The sequence below is a fragment of the Notolepis coatsorum genome (assembly GCF_963971535.1).
Source record: "Notolepis coatsorum genome assembly, chromosome: 3".
Taxonomy (NCBI): Eukaryota; Metazoa; Chordata; class Actinopteri; order Aulopiformes; family Paralepididae; genus Notolepis; species Notolepis coatsorum.
The window spans coordinates 163,556,858-163,578,572 of NC_140167.1; the positions used below are offsets into that span (position 1 = coordinate 163,556,858).

Genomic DNA, 21,715 nt, shown 5'->3' on the forward strand with positions numbered 1-21,715 from the left:
TAACTGCTTTACTGATTTCCCAGGCATTCAAACCTTTCTCTGCTTCATACTTGAGAACATTAGTGTAGGGTCACTCACTGCTCTTTACACATGAGGAAAGAGGGTTCGTTATGTAGTCTGTTATAACATGAGGAAAGAGGGTTCCTTATGTAGTTAAACATAACTTCATATTTATTGGTTATTCATTTCTGTATATCATTCAATTTCGATCTCTGTGTGTCTCCATCTCCATCTCTTCCTGTTTACATTCGAGTGTGACGTCATCACCTACGGCAGCTTAGACGATCAAAACGCGAACCTAGAACAAAACCCGAAGGGGGGGGCTGGCTCTCTTGTTCGTTCTCGCCCCCCCCCCTCTCTCTCTCTCTCTCTCTCTCTCTCTCTCTCTCTCTCTCTCTCTCTCTCTCGCTCTCTCTCTACATTCAATGATTTAAAGTAGCCAAATGTTACACACAGTATAAATACTAACTGGATAGTTGATGATATAAACATTTAATTTCATTATCTGAAATATTCTAAAATCATTAAGTCTGTGTGATTATTATTTTCTCACAGTAGTGTGTGTATATATATATATATATATATATATATATATATATATAGGCCTGCCGCGATAAGCAATAAATCTATTAATTGCCGCGATAATTTAAATTAATGCAATGATTTTGACGGACGCGATTAATTGCTATTTGCGCGTTTGTTTTAATGAGGCGGAACCAGTGCCCCTTGTCAGTCACTGTCCGTGTTGGGAGGCGGGCCGCTGGCTTTACTACAGCACAGCACAGGAGCTCCGTGGGGCAACACCACATAGCTTAACTACATTTCTCAATAGTGTTGCTCCTTTTAACCAAGTAGCGTTATTTGTAGTGTAACGTTAGAATAACACAGAATAACGTTAATACAATTACATGCATCATTGTTTACAATGAACGGGTGGGGCTAGTCAAAGGACTGGAGACGGGGACAAGTTAAACATGAATTAATTTATTATAACAGGTCGTTTTCGAGTCGTGCTGCAGTGCCTACGCACCACAGCTATTCTATTATAATACTGCTTTGACGCTTCCTCCTCATCGTTGATTGCCTGTAGTAGCTGCATCTAACGTTAGTAGCTAACGTTAAAACTAAAAAACACAACCGGACGAGACAAGTTGTCGGCTAGGATAATCACAACAATACTTCCGGTCCGGTCGGTGGGCTTCAAAATAAAAGTCTTAAACACCGGAAAAGACGGAGCGTTGGGCTTCAAAATAAAGGTTTTGGGAAATAAATTTCTCAAAAAAATTCTCTAACCGGTCGCAATAATATCGCTTATCGCGATATTTTCGGGGGCAATTAATCGCCCAGCAAAATGTGTTATCGTGGCAGGCCTATATATATATATATATATGTGTGTGTTTGGCTAAAGTGGATAGAAAACACAGTACTGTGTAAAAGGCACCCAAGAGTTTTTATATAAATTGTCTTAGATGTAAATAATTTTTTTTATTAGTGTGTCAGTAGACTACTCTTAGTACATTTTCATTAAATAATTTTTTAAAGCATCTTCATGGTTTAATAATGCAAACATATGTTGCAGGGACTTATTATAATCATCATATTGGCGTGACTGTATGCATCAAAGGGTTAAATCAAGCATTTTTAAGTGCTTTAGTTTAGAGGAAATGTCAAAATATCGCGATATAATTTAGAGGCCATATCGCCCAGCCCTACTATAATGGTAAAATAGTTATTTAAAAATGTGCCCCTAAAAAATATTCTTTGCCCCTAAATTTCTCATTTCTCATTTCTCATTTAGGGGCAAGTGTGCCCCTAGTGAAAAAGCTTAGCGTACAGCCCTGTTAGAATATCTCTTGACCGAGTCCTAGACCTTTCAAGCTAAGCAGGTGTCTGAATTAGACCTAAAAGGTCATAATTGATGTGCGCTGACAATAAAACACTGATGGACCATCAGGACAACTCTCACAGTCTCTGTCCTAATGGAAGGAGAGACTATAGTGATGCAGCAACTGAATTAACTGATTTCACTATTAACTGTAGCATTTCACAGTTTCCTAAGCGAAAGCATTTTAGAAAGTTTGATTAGATTATATTCAAATGTATCATCATACAGCACAAGTACAGTACAACTTAAAAAGATTTTGGCATCCAAGCAGAGTGCAAATGTAACAGTAAAGTACAATAGTAATATAATGTACAATGTACAGGTGATTAAACTGGGTATAAAATATATAAATGAGTACTACTGAGTAATAGTGCTAATCAGATGTGTACAGAGTTGTAGTATTAATATGTAAAGTGATACAGGTATAAAGACACTATACGTTTATATGTGACAAATAAAAACAAACTTGAAACTAGTAACTTCATACTGGCCAGTAGCGTAACTAGTAAGAGTAGGTAAGAGATATACAGATCTGTATATCTGTAGATCTAGTATTTACAGATATAGATATACCTTCCTGATGACTTGTCGTACAGAACTTGTAAGTCGCTTTGGATAAAAGCGTTCAGCTAAATGACAATGTAAATGTAAATAGCCTAGTAGTATCTACATAAAAAGGATTATATGCAGGTATGTACAGACAGATGTGGATTGTACATGCTATCATACAGAGTTATATGGGTTATGCAGGTATATTCAGACATATATACTGTAAATTAGGGCTGCAACTAATGACTAATTTGGTAGTCGACTAATCTGCCGATTATTTTTTCGATTAGTCGACTAATCGAAAACCAATGTAAACAACAACAAAACAAAACAAAAAAAAGGATTTTTTTTTTTTTTTAATTACCTATCTTTGTGAAAGTGGCTTCTCAGCTCTGGTCCAGCTGAAGACAGAGCAGAGGAACAGATTGGACATTGAGCATGACCTCAGAGTTGCTTGTCTACCATCACCCCAGACTTTGAGACTCTTGTCAGGACCAAACAACAACATCATAACATGATGATCCCATAGCAAATTAAAATAATGACTCATGAAACATTTGAATTTGGATCTTTAAGCCACTTTAAATGAAAATGTATTTGAAGAACAATACAGCAATCACTCATAACAAGATAAATAAATTAAATAATACAAATTAAAGTGGAAGTGTACTTTAAATAACTTTTGTTTGCTGTGTGTGAGAGGAGTCCGTGTGTGTATGTGTGTGTGTCTTACTCTGATCGCTGTGTGAGTGAGAGGAGTGTGTGTATAACTGTGTAATTTGTGTGTGTGTCTTACTCTGATCGCTGTGTGAGTGAGAGGTGTGTACTGTGTAATTTGTGTATGTGTGTGTGTCTTACTCTGATCGCTGTGTGTGAGTGAGAGGAGTGTGAATGTGTGTGTGTCTTACTCTGATCGCTGTGTGTGAGAGAGAGGAGTGTGAATGTGTGTGTGTCTTACTCTGATCGCTGTGTGTGAGTGAGAGGAGTGTGTATGTGTGTGTCTTACTCTGATCGCTGTGTGTGAGTGAGAGGAGTGTGTATGTGTGTCTTACTCTGATCGCTGTGTGTGAGTGAGAGGAGTGCGTGTGTAATGTAGGGCTGGGCGATATGACGATATTATATAAATATCGGGTACAGTTCATTAACGATACACTTTTTAAACGTATCGTGGATATCGTGATGTTTTGCCCAAGAGGCTTGTGTCGCGTCAATCTGGTCCACACGTTGACACTTTTGAACAGCGCCGCCCCACACACACACTAGTGCATCAAAAGTTACTACTTATGATTAACAAAGGCATTCGTTTTTTGGCATTAACGTTATATAGTTACACTTTCAATAACATCAGCGTATTTACATAGCAACGTCCGAGGTCGACCTAGATATAGCAAGCATTAGTCGTTCATATCTCAGCCCGTGCTGACTCAGTTGTGCCCATTCTGCGGTCTGTTAATAAAGTTTTCAATCAGACAGATGTATGGAAAGGCTTTTATTATAACATCCGTTGCAGTAAAATCATTATGCCTCCAGTCGTTTAGTCATTCTGCGGAGCTAAAAGCTAAACGTCGGCCGCGGCGAGCTACCGCTGCCATTGTTGTTGTCATTGAGCTCTCCAATGGCGGAAGTAAAAAATGTATACGCGCTTGCCGATTGGTGCTAAGAACAGCAGGGCGGGTGCAAGCGATGTGACGTAATTGGCAGACGCGACTGTCAATCAAAATGATTCTGTTTGCCGTCTGATGAATGAAAACGTTATTAACAGATTGCAGCATGGGTACAATACAGTACAGCTCAATACAACAACAGTCAACAGTGGACTGGAGGATTCAGACCAGAGAAAGACTTTCGTCTTGTTTACATCAGGGTCCCCCATTTTCAATTCATCATATTTCATATATAAATCATATAATATCTCATTGCTAAATATATGCAATATATAATCTAATAATCCAATAATCTAAATCTAATATATAATATAAAAATGCTAAATGCATGGGTATTTTATTTTGTCTTTAATGTTAGCTTGCAAACTCAAATACTGTCTTGGTAAGCCTCATAATGAATTGTTTGGGGAAAAAAAGAAAAACATCGTGATGCGTATCGTGTATCGCCGAAAGGTCAGAAAATATCGTGATATCATATTTAGGCCATATCGCCCAGCCCTAGTGTAATGTATTGTGTGTCTAGTCTGATCATCATCTCCTGCAGGGGAACAATGTTTTCAATGTCCAAAATTTGCTATGGGATCATCATGTTATGATGTTGTCTGGAACCCTGAGAAGCCACTCTCACAAAGATAGGTAGTGCACAAAAAAAAAGAAAAAAAAATTAAATAAAGTTTTTTTTATTTTTATTTTATTTTTTTTAATGACTAATCGACGCAACAATTTCTCGTCGACGATTTTTTATAATCGACGTCGTCGATTATGTCGACTAATCGTTGCAGCCCTACTGTAAATATAAATATATAAATGTCTACAGTAAATATAGTAGCCTATCTATGTCTACGTATTCCTAATAGCCTGTTAAGATCAGCTGGTGATTCCTCAGACTATAACTGTAGGCTATCACCTAAATCCCATACCATCCCTAGAAGAGACAATGTCAAATACTGTCAAAATACTGTCAAATCGGTCAAATGTACTGTTAGTGGTAAATGACAGTGACATGGGTGAGTTTGGTCACGGTGTGAAGTGGAAATTCCTGTTCCTTAATCCGGGTTAAAAAAAAGTCAAAAGCATTGATTTTATCTCTGACATGTTTACTATCTGACAGGGATCACAAGAGGCTTAACACTTTGACTGCCATGAAACGTCTTTTCACGTCATTGCTGGCCATGCTCAAGTTGCCGGGGGACGCTGTACAGCGTCCTTATATCAATATTTCAAAAATCTGCGATCGGATTCATATGTCCCCTCCGCTGGCCTGAGATCCACCAGCAGGACCCACTGAGCTCTCTGGCGGTTCAGGAGCGCCATCTGGTGGCCGATCGGCGCAATCGCCAAACAGGATGTTGAATAGAGGTTGTCATGACGACCGTAGTACTTCCGGGCGCTCGCTATAGTTCATGGGACTCTGGCTCGTCACGCTACACGGTGATCGATTGGCAATAACTCGATAAACAACATGATTTGGACGTATATACCATTATACAAGCTGGAGATGGACCGGGTAAAAATATATCCCATAATGATAAGATCTCTACTCGACGATGAGCGCCCAACGGCGCGCGGAGACTGGGGTGAGTTTCAGCGTGTAACGTTACCGTCTTCGATACTAACTGCTATTATCAACATTTGACCCACATTAGATGATTGGTATAACGCTGCCCACGGAATTATAAACGCCCCCTCGCCCATCCGGTCAACATCAGATGACGTGTAGTAACTTCTAGAAGTACGTCTATTTGGAATTTTTTATATCGCGCTGATTGCCATCAAACTGTATTTCATCATCAATATAATGCATTTGGGGCTATATATCACGTTCTGGAGAAAGCTGCAGAAAGAGATGAAAACATACTTATACATTAGACCATACTTTACTATGAATATGTGAATGAAAAAGTTTAACGTTGCTACACAATGAACAATACATATAGGACTTTGAATGGGCCCTAATAATGGCAATGTAGCAATAGAATTTAAAAAGTTATAGCCCTGCAAAGAAGGGGACTTTCTCCATAGACAAATAGCGCTGGCAATCTATGGTATATCATGAATTTAACCTTAGGCAACCAAAGTGTTAAAAGGTCAACTGCAGTGTGCCTTCAGTAAATGTAGAAGGTCCCGCTCGAGTCATGCTCACTTTAATGCCACACATTTGGAAGAGGCTTTGGGGCTTATTGTTTTGATACGGAGACGAGAAGATCCATATCCTGATGGACGAATCACAGTGTGTTTATATAATTTTAAACGTTGGTCCCAAATACACAACAAACTGGTGTTAAAGGGGCATTTCACCTGAAAAACAACACGTTATTTTGCACCTAATCTCACACATATCCCAAGGCTCTAATGTCTAAACTGTTAGTCAGTTGTCACTGGTGTTAATTATAGTTCAATGAAATGATTTAGATGAAGAAAATAGCAATCTATTGCATTCCTTATCTACATTTCTTCATCTACATAATTTCATTGAGCTGTAATTAACGCAACACAAGGATTCACCGACTCTGATGACATCACAGGAGGAGATATTCAAACTCATTAACTCCCAATAACTGTCAAACGAAATGAACGTGTGCAAAACAGTTTGGAGCCTTGGGATGCATGTGTGTGAGATTATTATGCAAGATGAAGGCGTTGTGCCCCTTTATGTTACTTTTAAGATATTTAAATACTGTGATTTAATACTTTGAAACAGGAGGCCCTATCAGACATCCCAATACTCGTCACAAATCAAAGGCATTAGGGCACGATTGAAGATTCATACGACTTGGCCCGTTTTAGGTTAAACAAAAGCGGTAAATGGTGCATTTATATAACAGCTTTTATCACTTTACAATCTTACTCACATTCACACACAGACGGCGGAGGCGAGACCATGCAAGGTGCCGACCTGCTCATCGGGAGCAATTAGGGGTTAAGTGTCTTGCTCTTGGACACTTTGACTCGCTGCCCCGGGAGGAGCGGGAATCGAACCGGGAACCTACGGATTCCCAGACGACTGTTCTACCTCCCGAGCCACTGTTGTCCCACAACAATAAGACTGATGTATTCTATTCTAGTAACTCACACTACAAAGCACCACACACACCATACAGAGTGAGCATCCCATTGATGGACCACGGGAAGTGTGCCACTACCTCCAGCCAATGAGGACAAAGGGAATCTTTGAAGAGAATGCCAGCAACAGAGCCCTCCATCTTCAGGCCAGGGTTAAACGTGAGTGCAACAATCCCCGCCCCCCCCCCCCGCCCCCCTCTGTGTGGGGAACCAAAAGCGTATTTGTTTTCATCTGCCTGGCCGTTCAAGACACAGAGAGGAGTGTGTGAGAGACCTGTCAGGCTGGGGGGGGGGGGGGGGGAGACCAGGCACCTTATCAGCCGGGGCCAGGCCGGCAGGGACCGTCATATCCGAGTGGGAAACACACACTGGGCTTTCCAGAAGCAGGCCTCGCCCCTGCTCCAGCCTAGCTCTGACCTAGCCACAAGCTAAAACTCCAACCTAGCCACAGGCTAAAACTCCAACCTAGCCACAGGCTAAAACTCCAACCTAACCACAAGCTAAAGAGTGTGTACTGTACACTGTTATGACAGAACGAGCATGATTGTGAACACAGGGCACCCCCCCCCCCTTCCCCACCAACATGGTCATTCAACACATTCAGCTGAGAAGAATAAAAGACAAAAAGAAATCTATATGTAACTAGGACAAACTGAATGCATGAATGAACTACACACGTCCCATACATACACTATAGCCTATAGGTCAAGTGGGAGGCAGAATAGTTACACATAAGGGCTTTCTTTATGCAAACAACAGTTTTTTTCTCTTGTGACATAGTAGTTCAGTTGATATTTGTGATATTTTATCCTCACCTTCGTATTACACTTTATATACATTAGTTATGTACTTCTTGATTAGTTGCTTCTAAAATGGTCTAATCGGACTGGGGACATAGAAACCTTTAACAATAATGAACTTAGCTCTTGTTTTGTGAAGGGATGTTGCAGGCCATGACATTTAAAGCAAATGTTATGTAGAATCGATAGATATAACTAGTTTCCACAACATTTAACCATTTGGTTAAATAGCCTATATTTTCAACATTAGATTTAAAACACTAGTAAACATGATCTATAAAACTCAAAGCCATTATCTGCACACACTATATTACATACAGTATAATATATACTATTATGTCATGTAAGACTCAGATCTGATCACATTCAACACAGTCCTATGCAAATGTCCTTTAAAACAGGCTCAACCTTAGGAACCCCCACAGTATATCAGGGTTAGTGGGGGAGTCTGTGTCTCCCAGAGACCTGTTTTGCGACTTCCATGAAGTCTTTATGGAGCTGTCGCTGTCGGCTATGTCATGAAACAGAAAAAAAAATCGTGTTTACCTGCTTGCGATACGGAGTCCTCAGTGGGTTGCCAGTATTCGCAAAAATCATCATTGGTCCCAACAGTGAAGATAGTTGTTTCCCCCCCCCTAGTTCTACCTATTTCTAACTATAGACGTATCCGTTGACTGATCAGGTAAAGTTGTAAATTTGACCATATATATCTGCTCTTCCTTATTCCACTAGATTAGACACAAAAACAGGATTGTATACATACTATTGTTTGACATATATCCTAGTAGCAGCCACTACACAGCAATGGAAATATCCGAGAATAGTCCCAACTTCGACCCAAGCCCGTGTGCCTGACTGACTGGGTTCATTGATCTGCAGTCGGTCCCTGCTGCGCAGATCAGACCCTGCTACGGGGGGAGAAACCATTCCGCCATCCGGTAGAGGGGTGTCCGTTTTCATTAAAAACACAAAACACCCGACATTCCGCATCGCGTCCGTGACAGTGATATAAGCCACGGTGTATAGACAGCAGGACATATGTATGGACATGTTAGAATGACTACAGTGGGTCATGTGATCACAACAACAGAGAGTAGTTTCAACGTTTCACCTTTTTGGTGCAGTTGATGTCGTCGGGAACACACATACCTAGCATTCCACACAGTGCGGCCATCAGTGAGATACTGAGAGCTGTTTGGCTTCTATGTGTTTTTCTCGCTCTTTCTTGTAACTTTCTGCTGTTTTGAAAACCGTTTTAACTGTTAAAGCCCTGCAGCTTCGAGAATATGGGCTGCCGGTAACAACGTCAGGGACAATTAACACGAAGCTACTTTAGTAAAACTACGCCCTATATTTGGGTTAAATCGTGGTTACACAAGGATAGCGTGTTTATTACACAATATAGTATTAGAATAAAACACGTCCCATCAACAAACTGTGGGTTAGCTTTGGTCTACTCTAACCCTAACCAACCCGAATGACAAGATGAAGATCTGATTTGGGATGGTAGGTTAAAAAAAGAATAAAAAAGATTAGGTTAAATAAATAACATTGGCTCCTCGACAAAAATTATTCTTGCTGAATTGAAAATGAGGGACCCTGATGTAAACAAGACGAAAGTCTTTTTCTGATCTGCATCCCCTTAACAATTGTTTGTATTGGGCCGTACTGTATTGTACCCATTCTGCAATCTGTCAATAAAGTTTTCAATCAATCAATCAATCAACAAAAATTAAATATAGAATCCAGAAAGAACGAAAAAACAATGGATTGTACGTTCAATTTACCCATTGCTATGAAATCTTATAGAATTACATTGATAAAATGGAGAAACTAAAACAAAAATATAGAATTGTATTGCTATATATTTCATAAGGGATATATTCACATTTTATTTGCAATAAATATTCATATTTATGGTTAATTGCAATCCACTGTAGCTGTAAGTATAGCCTAAGTCTATTACCAATACATGCCAATATTATTTACTATCATACATGCCTTCTACAGCTTCAGAATACCCTACTAATAATATTCATAGCTGGCCTCTACACTGTAAAAAGTCATAAATTAGGCCAAGTCAAATAGGGTCGGCTCCTTGAAAATATGTTGAGACAAATTATGATTTTCTTTTTACAGTATGCACTGTAAAAATGATACGTTGTCTTAATTTATATGACCAAGTAAAAACAATTTAATGGTATTTTTTAGTTGGATTCATTAAATTGGAAAGAGTGAATATTAAATATGAAGTTGTCATCATTCCTAATTTAGTTGAGAAAAAAAACACTTCGAATTTATTTCTTATTTTATTTATTTTATTTATTTTATTTATTTGATTTATTTGATTTATTTGATTTATTTGATTTATTTGATTTATTTGATTTATTTGATTTATTTGATTTATTTTATTTTATTTATTTTATTTATTTTATTTATTTTATTTATTTTATTTATTTTATTTATTTTATTTTATTTTATTTTACATTATTTTACATTATTTTATTACATTTTCTACAGTGTACTGTTAGTCCTTGAAGTAAGAGCCCTTGTGTAATGCAATAAAGTACATGTTTAATCCCCTTGTATAATATCTGTGTGTCAAAGGAAGACAAAAGAGCTCCGTCGGTCAATTTAGAATCAAAGGAACGTCTCCAAAGCTTCGGCTTCCAACGGCAGAGCCATTCTTTTGTTTAAACAAGGATTATGGATTAGGCCTTTATTGTACAATAGACCAAAAAAAAGAAAGAGGCAGCTTCAGTAGTATATCCCACTAAAGGACCCACCATCCTCTACTGTGAGTGATAGGGGCCAGGGATCCATTAATCTCGTTATTAAAGCAGGTAGCATCACCAGAGCATGTGTGAGGGGGCTGTGCCGGGCCATAAATCAAAACCAATTCACCCAACACTGTCAGCGGCTGATTGGAAAACCAACAGTGGCGCTGGAGAATGTGAATTAATGGCGACCTTCAGCGAGCCACAAGCACCACACACTCTACTCTGTCTCTATATGTCTCGCTCCTTCATATTCTGTCCTGAGTTTCAGTAGAAACATCTCTGTCCACACAGAGGTTCTCGCGTGTGACGGATCCCAGACGTTGTACAGAACCCTATTTGTCAGGAATTTGGCTCGGGGACCCCCATCTGAGAAGAATTTGGCTCGGGACCCCCATCTGAGAAGAATTTGGCTCGGGGACCCCCAACCGAGGAGACCAGAATTCCAGAAGTGTCTGTGGTGTTAGTTGGGGAGGCAACAGAGCGGAACCTATGATCAGAATAGATCACAATAGATCTAACTTCAATGAAATAGTGAAATTAAACTATTTTCCTGGGGACCCCCTGGCTGGAACCCCCTTCAGGATCCCTAGGGGGTTCCCAGACCACAGGTTGAGAACCACATGGCTTGCTCTAGCCTGTCTCTATCCTGCTCTAGCCTGTCTATCCTGTCTCTAGTCTGTCTCTAGCCCGCTCTATCCTGTCCCTAGTCTGTCTCTATCCTGTCTCTAGTCTGTCTCTAGCCTGTCTCTAGTAGGGATGGGCGTGAGTAATCGATTACTCGTAGCTATGAGAAAAAAAATCGAAATTATAATTTTCTTCCCCCTTTTCGAGTAATACACAATCAATCGAGTATAGCATGCGATCAATCGATCTGGATCTTTCTTTAAAATGCCCATCCCTAGTCTCTAGTCTGCCTCTAGCCTGCTCTACCCTGTCTCTAGCCTGTCTCTAGCCTGTCTCTAACTTGCTCTATCCTGTCTCTACCCTGTCTCTACCCGGTCTCTAGCCTTCCTCTATCCTGCCTCTATCCTGTCTCTAGCCTGTCTCTACTCTGTCTCTAGTCTGTCTCTAGTCTGCCTCTATCCTTCCTCTATCCTGCCTCTAGCCTGCCTCTAGCCTGTCTCTAGTCTGTCTCTAGCCTGTCTCTATCCTGTCTCTAGTCTTCCTCTATCCTGTCTCTAGCCTGTCTCTACCCTGTCTCTAGTCTGTCTCTAGTCTGTCTCTAGCCTGTCTCTAGTCTGCCTCTATCCTGTCTCTAGCCTGTCTCTACCCTGTCTCTAGTCTGTCTCTAGTCTGTCTCTAGCCTGTCTCTAGTCTGCCTCTATCCTGTCTCTAGCCTTCCCACACACATTGACAGTGTTGTGAAGAAGGCACGACAACGCCTCTACTTCCTCAGGCGCCTAAGGAAGTTCCAAGTCAGTCAGAAGATCCTTAGGAACTTCTACTCATGTACAATAGAGAGCATCCTGACTGGCAACATCACCTCCTGGTTTGGGAATAGCACTGCACAAGACCGTAGCAGACTACAAAGAGTGACACGTTCAGCCGAACGCACAATTGGAGGGGGGCTTCCCACCCTCCAGAACACTTACAACAAGCGGTGCAGGGGGAAGGCTAAGAGAATCATCAAGGACTCCAGCCACCCGAACAACTGCCTCTTTGAACTGCTGCGGTCAGGCAAGCGATACCGGAGTCTTAAGGCGAGCACAGAAAGACTCAGAAGAAGCTTCTATCCCCAGGCCATCAGGCTGCTAAACGAACAATAAACACTATGCAACAACCATCAAATGCACACAGCACACACACCCACACGCACACACTCACTTAAACAAACAACACACTGCAGCACCCACTCTCCACACTTTAGATCACACAAACACACTTTATATTTATTGAGGATTTGCACTACAACTCGTACACCTACTGTAAATTGTACCTAAATTGCACCTCATCCCATTTCTGCCTTGCACTATATAGTATTGTATATTAGTACACTGCATAGTATATTGTATATTATATGGTAACTCAGTTACGTTTATTCTGCATCGAACATTGTACATATGTCTATACTGAACACTGTGACCTCATTTTTTTACTTCTAATTTACATGCTATTAAAGAAACTTGAACTCTATCCTGCTCTATCCTGCTCTAGTCTGTCTCTATCCTGCTCTATCCTGTCTCTAGCCTGCTCTAGCCTGTCTCTAGCCTGTCTCTAGCCTGTCTATCCTGCTCTATCCTGCTCTAATCTGTCTCTATCCTGCTCTATCCTGCTCTAGTCTGTCTCTAGCCTGTCTCTAGCCTGTATCTAGCCTGCTCTAACCTGCTCTAACCTGTCTCTAGCCTGCTCTAACCTGTATCTAGCCTGTCTCTAGCCTGCTCTAACCTGTCTCTAGCCTGTCTCGAGCATGTCTCTATCCTGCCTCAAGCCTGTCTCTAGCCTGTCTCTATCCTGTCTCAAGCCTGTCTCCAGTCTGTCTCTATCCTGCTCTATCCTGTCTCTAGTCTGTCTCTATCCTGCTCTAGCCTGTCTCTAGTCTGTCTCTATCCTGCTCTAGCCTGTCTCTAGTCTGTCTCTAGTCTGTCTCTAGTCTGTCTCTAATCTGTCTCTATCCTGGTCTATCCTGCTCTAGCCTGTCTCTAGTCTGTCTCTAGCCTGCCTCTAGCCTGTCTCTAATCTGTCTCTAGCCTGTCTCTAATCTGTCTCTATCCTGCCTCTAGTCTGTCTCTAGTCTGTCTCTAGTCTGTCTCTATCCTGCCTCTAGTCTGTCTCTAGTCTGTCTCTAGTCTGTCTCTAGCCTGTCTCTAATCTGTCTCTAGCCTGCCTCTAGCCTGTCTCTAGCCTGCTCTAGCCTGTCTCTAGCCTGTCTCTAGCCTGTCTCTTGTTCTGCCTCAATATTATATCTTCTCCAAACAGACCAACCTCCTTCTTCCAGGCTGGGCAGTAAATGTCTGTCTACAAGACAGATGAAGGCCTCTTGGTGTCTAATGACCACTAGATGCCGGCGCAAACAGCTTCAGAAATGATCAGTCAGCCGCCACCAGGAGCAGAGCGGGTGTCCTCCCTGGTTCAAGGCCTGCTACGCTCTTCCAGAGTTAACCTTTCCAGGCGTATGATCTACTGATCATTACAATTTTGAGAACCAAACCTTCCTAAGGTGATGTCAATATTATGGCTACGGGACGTTGAGAGCTGCATAGTGCTAGAAAAAGGAGTCGCCCCACCACTGAGTACAAAATTATGCGATGGGATACTTTTCAATGTATTTATTTATTTATTTTACAGTCTGAAAAAGGTTTGTTCACATTTACTGTAAGTGAAATAGACGAGTTATGTTGAATTATGAAAGCTGCAAAAATTACGTATGAGTATCGGATAGATTAGATTTGATCTAAGTTTGGCATCCAACCAGAGTGCAAATGTAACAGTAAAGTGCATTAACAATATGCAGTGTAACAAGTGATGGAATATATATATATAACAAAGCTCCTGAGTAAATATTCTAATCTGATGTATGTATAGTATAAATACACAGTAAGCCATACTGACCAGTGGTATAACTAATAAGACTAGGTATGGGATACAGATATAGACATAATATATACAGCGTGTACAGTGAGTATACAAATATATATCCAATATCCATGTACGAGTATGCAAATATTACATTCTTAAATCAAACTTTATATCCTGAAAAGACGTGGTGGGGGTTTGGGGGGTAAATGTTTGCAACATAATTGTATTGCCTATATTTATGTCTTTCTTCTATTACCCTGCCTATACCTGTACCTCCCCTCCCCCCTCCCGCATGCTGCTATGACGCCCGAGTTTCCCCAAGGGATCAATAAAGGAATATCTCATCTTATCTTATCTTATCTTTTTTTATCCACCTTTTCTCCTCTCTTTCGATTATTACCCCATCCCAATTTAGCCGTGCCAATTCTCCCCTGTCTTGAACGTTGCTCGCATATGCCCCCCACTGGTCGGTTGTAGGGAGGATAGAAGCCTTGCATCACATGTCCCCTCCGATACATGTGGAGGCAGCCTGTCGCATCTTTTCACCTGCCAGCGCGGACTCTAATTCGGCGAGGTGTAACGTGTGGGAGGCTCACACTACCCCCGCCATTTTCCTGTCTCTGCTGTGCAGGCGTCCCCCAACCGACCTGTAGGAGTCGCTGTCCGCTATCAGCTCTATCTTACATTTTTCAAAATGTTCAGTTGCTATTGCATGCACTCATCTGTGTTTCACTACACGCATGAGTGCAATGTGCATGCTTACCAACTGTCCGTCTGCAACACTACTATCACCGATATCTAAGAAGGGAGATCCCCCCTTGAATGGCCCTTCTAAGGTTTCCTATTGCTAGGTTTTAGTGAGTTTTTCCTTACCTTCACGTGGGGCATGTCTGTGAGTGTTTGCATTCATTTATTTTGCATTTATTTAAAATTTGTTGGACCTTATGGTGTTCTTGTTTTGTTCCTGACTTATTGTTATGTTTCTTCTTGACTTGTTTAAAGAAGACGTGTCCGGCCCATGGGCATTAACGTGTGTTGTCGGGCCTTACAAATAAATTTGATTTGATTTGATTAGTCCACAACGTCCAGATTACCACCCATCGACTTCCACCCGCTAACTCTGCCAATTGAGTTAGAATGACGGCCGGCCCAAGCCGGAGGCAATGCCGACAGCCGGAGTCGAACCCGGTGTCTCTTGCGTTGGTGACGAGCGCAATGTCCGCTGTGCCACCCAGCCACCTAGATCTTATCTTATCTTGTGCTGGTCGATGGCTTGTTTTCTCTGGGTGCTGCACTCAAAACCCATGTGTGACTTGTTGAGAGCGTATACAGATTAGGGAGCAGATGATTCTCCCTCTGCCACAGAGGTGGGTAATGAGAAGGTAAAGGGTCACCCCCCCCAGGGCCAGAGTTCCCCCTCTGCACCGTCTTTGTTTGACCTTTGAACCGACGGTTAATAAGAACATTTGGTCTTTACACAATGGCAAACTATATCGGCAGTTAGTCTCAAACCAAACTAGGGATAGAAAACAAAAACTCCCAATAATAATGAAATTATTTCACACTGTGTGAGCCACCGTCTCTGAACCCTTACTTTACATGATTCAAAGATACAGTAGCCACACAAAGTAAAGACACAAAGTAGTAGTACTAGGTAATACACCAGTATTTATCATCTATTCATGATAGAAGTAAACATTGTAATATAATGTGATATATTGTAACGGAATGATAAAAACAGTAAACATCCTCATGTCTTTCGGATGAGACGCTAAACCGAGGTCCTGACTGAATTCGGTCATTAAAGAACCCAGGACGCCTATCGTAAAGAGTAGGGGGTTCCCCGACATTCCTGGTCAAATTCCCAATCAGGTCTCTGACATCAAGGCCTCCTAATCATCCCTCTGCCTTAATTGGCTGATATCAATCCCTGTCTCCTGAGCCTTTCAGCCATTATGTAGTGTGATGTGTGCCTGGTGCCAGTATATGGCAGCCATTGAGCCTGCGTAGCCCAAGGTTGGGTGCTACCAGTGGTGGTGAAGGAGGCAATTTCCACCCTACATTGTGGGGAGCACGTTGAGTGTCTAGAAAAGCGCTATATAAATTGAATGAATTATTAATTATTATTATTATTAAACATTGAGTCCAATTTCTCACAAAATGACTTCTGAAATATTTGTGAATGTTAATAGAAAATGATTAACTTTACCATGCAGTCCAATATGATTGATATTTTTTTATTTTAAATCTTTATTTCGAACATACAACAATAAATACAAACATATATACACACATACATTAAAAAAATATATAGAAAGTTATATATATAAATAAAAGGTTCTTCCTTCTTTTGCTGCATTTAAAAGTATGATATCCGACCACTGTGTGTCGACTTGTAACTGTCTTAGCTGTTTTTTTTTATTAGTTGTTTATTCCTATTAATTGTGCCTACAGTATATGCATGAAATTGCTGATAAACTGTGTCTTGTTTTGTAAGCTTGTCGTCGCTGTAAATGAGGGTAACCTCAGTGTCTTACGAGTTGAAATAAAGGTTTCAAATTTAATTAAATTACATTTAATTGAATATCAATATCAGAATAAGTCCTTTGGGTTATTGTGGTATTTATTTTCCCCCTCTATATTGCTCAGCCCTAATACCTAGGTGTGAGGTGCCATTCCTAAAAGACACCAAAGGTCACCAGTGAAGCATGTAGAGGGGTCAACAGGCCACCACGAGGGGTCAAGAGGTCACCATTAGAGGGAAGGGAGAGGGTTGAATCAGCAGTCTGCTCAGACCACAGAGTGAAAGGGGAGCAGGGCGATATAATCACCTCCTCTTAAAGACACCTTTCTCAGTGCAATTATGTTGCGAGGGAACAGCCTGGGCACAGCTACTGATATTGAACAGCTACTGATATTGAACAGCTATTGATATTGAACAGCTACTGATATTGAACAGCTACTGATACTGAACAGCTATACTGATATTGATCAGCTACTGATATTGAACAGCTACTGATATTGAACAACTACTGATATTTATCAGCTACTGATATTGAACAGCTACTGATATTGAACAGCTACTGATATTGAACAACTACTGATATTGAACAACTACTGATATTGAACAACTATTGATATTGAACAGCTATTGATATTGAACAGCTACTGGTATTGAACAGCTACTGATATTGAACAGCTACTGATATCGAACAGTTATTGATATTAACAAACACAACTATATAAACATGGGCCCATTCATACTTGCTTTTAAATCAACACGGTCTCATCAGAAAACGTAAATTAAGTGTTAATTAACCACAGGAAAGTGGCGGCTAGGTGGCGCAGTGGGCAAGGCGCTCGCCACCAACACAGGAGATGCTGGGTTCGAGCCCAGCTCTCGGCGTTGCTACCAGCTTGGCTGGTCGTTCATACTAATACAATTGGCAATATTAGGGGGTGGGAAGCTGGTGGGTGGGTATCGGACGTTGTGGACAGCGACTCCTACAGGTCGGTTGGTGCGCCTGCGCAGTAGAATCAGGAAGCGACGGGGGCGGCGTGTCCCTCCCACGCAGACCCTCGCCGCTGAGAGATTGCGCTGTGCAGGTGAAAAGATGCGACGGCTGCCTCCTCGAGTACCGGAGGGGACACGTGATGCAAGGCTTCGTCCACATTGCAGCCGGCTTGTGGGAGGCATGGCCTAACAACGTTCGAGACAGGGGAGGGTAGAATTGGACAATACGAAATTGGGGAAGGGAGAAAAATGGGGAGAAAAAGTAGATAAAAAAAATATATTAACCACAGGAAAAAAGGTACATAATGTACGTTATGTTATAGCTGTAAGTAATATATTTACATTTTGTATCTGCGAAAGTCCAAAACAAACGGGATCGGGAGTCGAACTAACAATGATTGTGGTTGTGTTGGGTGGTATAGAGTTGTAGTATTACTGTACAGTGATACAGGTATAAAGACACTATAGTAGTGAGCAGTGTTGGGACTAACGCGTTACAAAGTAACGCGTTACAAAGTAACGCGTTACAGTAACGAAGTTACTTTTGGTGATAACTAGTACTCTAACGCATTACTTTTGAAATTCAGTAACGCTACTTACGTTACTGAATGGTTCGTCACTGCGTTATTTGCGTTATATACGGCGTAGATTGATAGCGAGCAGTAGTGATTATTATTATTATTATTATTATTATTATTATTATTATTATTATTATTATTATTATTATTATTATTATTATTATTATTATTATTATTATTATTATTATTATTATTATTATTATTATTATCCTCATATCCTGCCTGCGGGGAAACGCTATGCTGGGGGCGTGTTTTGTTTACTATTCCTGATCCTGACTGATAATGGCAGCGCCCAGGCAGCTACTCGCGTATTTCTCTTTTGTCGAGCGAAAAGAAAATAACGTTTTAGTTATGTCATTTGTGTTTTGGCTCAAAGATACTGGAGTCTAACGTTAACTACCAGGACTCATCCAAATCCACTCGCCACCCGCGTAGAATGATACCAGGCGACACACAGCAAATGGGACGGAAAACTATTTCCAACTACTTGGAGAGAGAATATACAACATGGAAATGAGATAAAGAAAATGTTTAAGGGGCTGCTGGAATAACGTTACATCTCGACAGACACTGGTGAGTGCAGTGATGTGAATGTAAATGAATGGAAACTCAAGTTGATCAACGCATTTTGACTACAAATCTGCCAGGGAATCTCATCAATACTAATCAAACAATATAAATATAGTCCTTTCATGCACAATTGATATCCTAACTATTCTAACGTTGCAATGCACGATTGATATCTTAAACAACGTTGCAAGACGGTTATAATGAAACGCTCCAGCGACAGATATCAAGGCTGTTCCTCAAGCACTTATTTTCAACCTAGAACCTAAACATGCATGCGCGCAACCTAAACGTGCATGCGCGCAACCTAAACGTGCATGCGCGCAACCTAAACATGCCTGCGCTCAACCTCCCCGAGCAATTAAGCACTGTGCATTTCTTATTACGTCAGGACATTTGTGTTTGTGTCAGATTTGTGTTTGTATCTCTAGACCACATTGCTTAGCAGAGTTCAGTGATGTGAATGGAAACTGTCAAGTTGATCAACCGATTTTGAGTATCTGTATCTGCATGCGAGCAATTTTTTTCTTCTTCAAGTAACTAAATAGTTACTTTTCACAGTAACGCATTACTTTTGGGTGTAAGTAACTAGTAACGTAACGGAGTTACTTTTGAAATGAGTAACTAGTAAAGTAACTGAGTTACTATTTTTCAGTAACTAGCACAACACTGGTAGTGAGTCATACTAGTACAGGGGTCAGCAACCTTTACTATCAAAAGAGCCATTTTCCCCCCTCCCACAAAATAAAATTCCTCTGGAGCCGCAAAACCAATTTACCCTTAAAATGAAGATAACACAGTGCATAACATTTTATATAGATATCCCCAAGCATACCCCACATTTAGCATAAAACGCCTGACATACCCAAAGTAATTTGCGATTAAGTAATTTATACTTATAGCACACAGTTTGTTGCATTAATGGAATTATAAAGCAACAAAAAGAAATGTTTTGACTTTTTATTGCTGTTTTTACCTGTTATAACAAAGGAAAACCTCAAACTCTTATGAAGAGAGGAGAAAAAAGACTGTGTAGACCTATTCTTTTATAAAACACAGAAGAGGAGACAAAACACTGGCATCTGTAGACCTACTTTGAAATAAAACCCTGAACCATGCAGGTATATTTGAGTATTTCCCTTATTTGTGGAACATTTATAAAATAAAAAGTAGTCCACTTTGAAAAAAGACTACCATGTGTAGACCTACTTTGAAATAAAACCCTGAACTATGCAGCTCTATTTGAGTCCTTCCCTTATTTGTGGAAAATCTATAAAATAAAAAGTAATTTTTTTGTTGTTCGCAAATTTCTCACCACATATCAGGCATACAGGTAAGCCTGCATCGTTAGTCGTGAAAGCAAATGAATCTGTCCACGCTGAATTAAACACTCTATTTTCCTCAGACTTTCAGTTTTTTTTTTTATCCATGGTTAGCTTACTGGGGGGTCGGAAACTCAAGATTAGCCACTTGACGGCAGGGAGAGGCGCGAGGTGTGACGTACTGTATATTTTAGTTGATGAAATATTATGTTGATGTAGCAGCCTGAATATTCTACTAAGTATTCAGAAGTGCTAACTAACTGTTACTTTCCCTGTGTGTGTATAAAGTGTGATAAACAGTGTTCCTTTGGATAGCTCGCCCAGTCTAATAACGAGGTGAGGTGCTACTCTTCTCCGGCTTCAGTATGGATCACTAACAATAACATTGAAGCACCTTTTTCCCTTTCTGGAGTGGTCCTAGAGTGGGATCAGTGGCGGTTGCCAGCAGGGGGCGGAGTGGCAGTGGTGGCAGGTGGAGCGGAGGAGAGAGGGAAGCAACGAGGAAGAGGGAGTTACCTGGGGGCCAGAGCATAGATATCTATATATCTATGGGCCAGAGGACCAGGAAGCTCTCTTCGGCAGTGAACTCAACCGCGAACAGTCGCAGCGGGCGTGTGCTCTGGAAGAGCCCTGTTGCAGAAGTTATGTGGAAGAGCCCCGTTGGAGAGCAACGGGTGATAAGAAGTACTTGCTAGTTGACGGGTTATCCTAGAAGTACCAGCGATAGTGTGTGAGTAAGCGATACAGAACAAAGGACTAACGTCTAGAGTTAACGGGACTAACGTCTATAGTTAACGGGTTATAGTAGTAAGTGTGCAGTGTATTAGCATGCTGCTAACGGCTCCGTCTGACTCCAGTAGACTACCGGGCGCGCGGCACTGAAGACCGGTGGTATAGTCAGCCACGTTGCGTTTGTAGTACAACCGATATAGCAGGAGGGTGCATCCAGACCCGAAGTTTAGCTGTGTTCAGGGTAGCAACAGTATTAGCTCGCGCGACAGCAGCAAGCAACAGCCAGCAGTGGACGTCCCCCAGACGGCGCAGAGGACGCCTCTTCCCACCAGCAGAGGTCGCCATCACAGCACGCTCCTCCAGCTAACCACTGCCCATGCTGTTCGCCCAGCCCGCTGGCTGTGCTCACGGGATCGCCGACACCATCTTGTCACCTGGACGAGAGGTGATAAGAGTGGGTCCGCCATCTTGGCTAAGTACGAACGGTACTATATGAATTGAAAATGGGGGACCCTGATGGAAACAAGACAAACGTCTTTCTCAGGTCTGCATCCCCTTAACAATTGTGTGTATTGAGCCGTACTGTATTGTACCCATTCTGCAATCTGTTAAATAAAGTTTTCATTCATTCATTCACCTCGTGTATCCACATCAACGTCCATTCAAGTGAACGCTAACAACCAGTGTCTAAGGGGTACCCCAAACAATCTAAGCCGGCTTTAGTGTAGGTTTTATTTTGGTAACG

At 41.2% G+C, this 21,715-nt stretch overlaps 1 protein-coding gene across 1 annotated transcript in view; it reads right to left on the reverse strand.

The window, feature by feature from the left end:
* rbms1b (RNA binding motif, single stranded interacting protein 1b) overlaps window positions 1–8,816 on the reverse strand; it is a 179,402-nt gene extending 170,586 nt beyond the window's left edge. Inside the window, 1 exon segment of the mRNA XM_084311557.1 lies at window positions 8,508–8,816. Coding sequence (XP_084167683.1) covers window positions 8,508–8,561 — 54 coding nt within the window. The 5' untranslated portion in view covers window positions 8,562–8,816.
* Window positions 8,817–21,715: the final 12,899 nt, after the last annotated feature.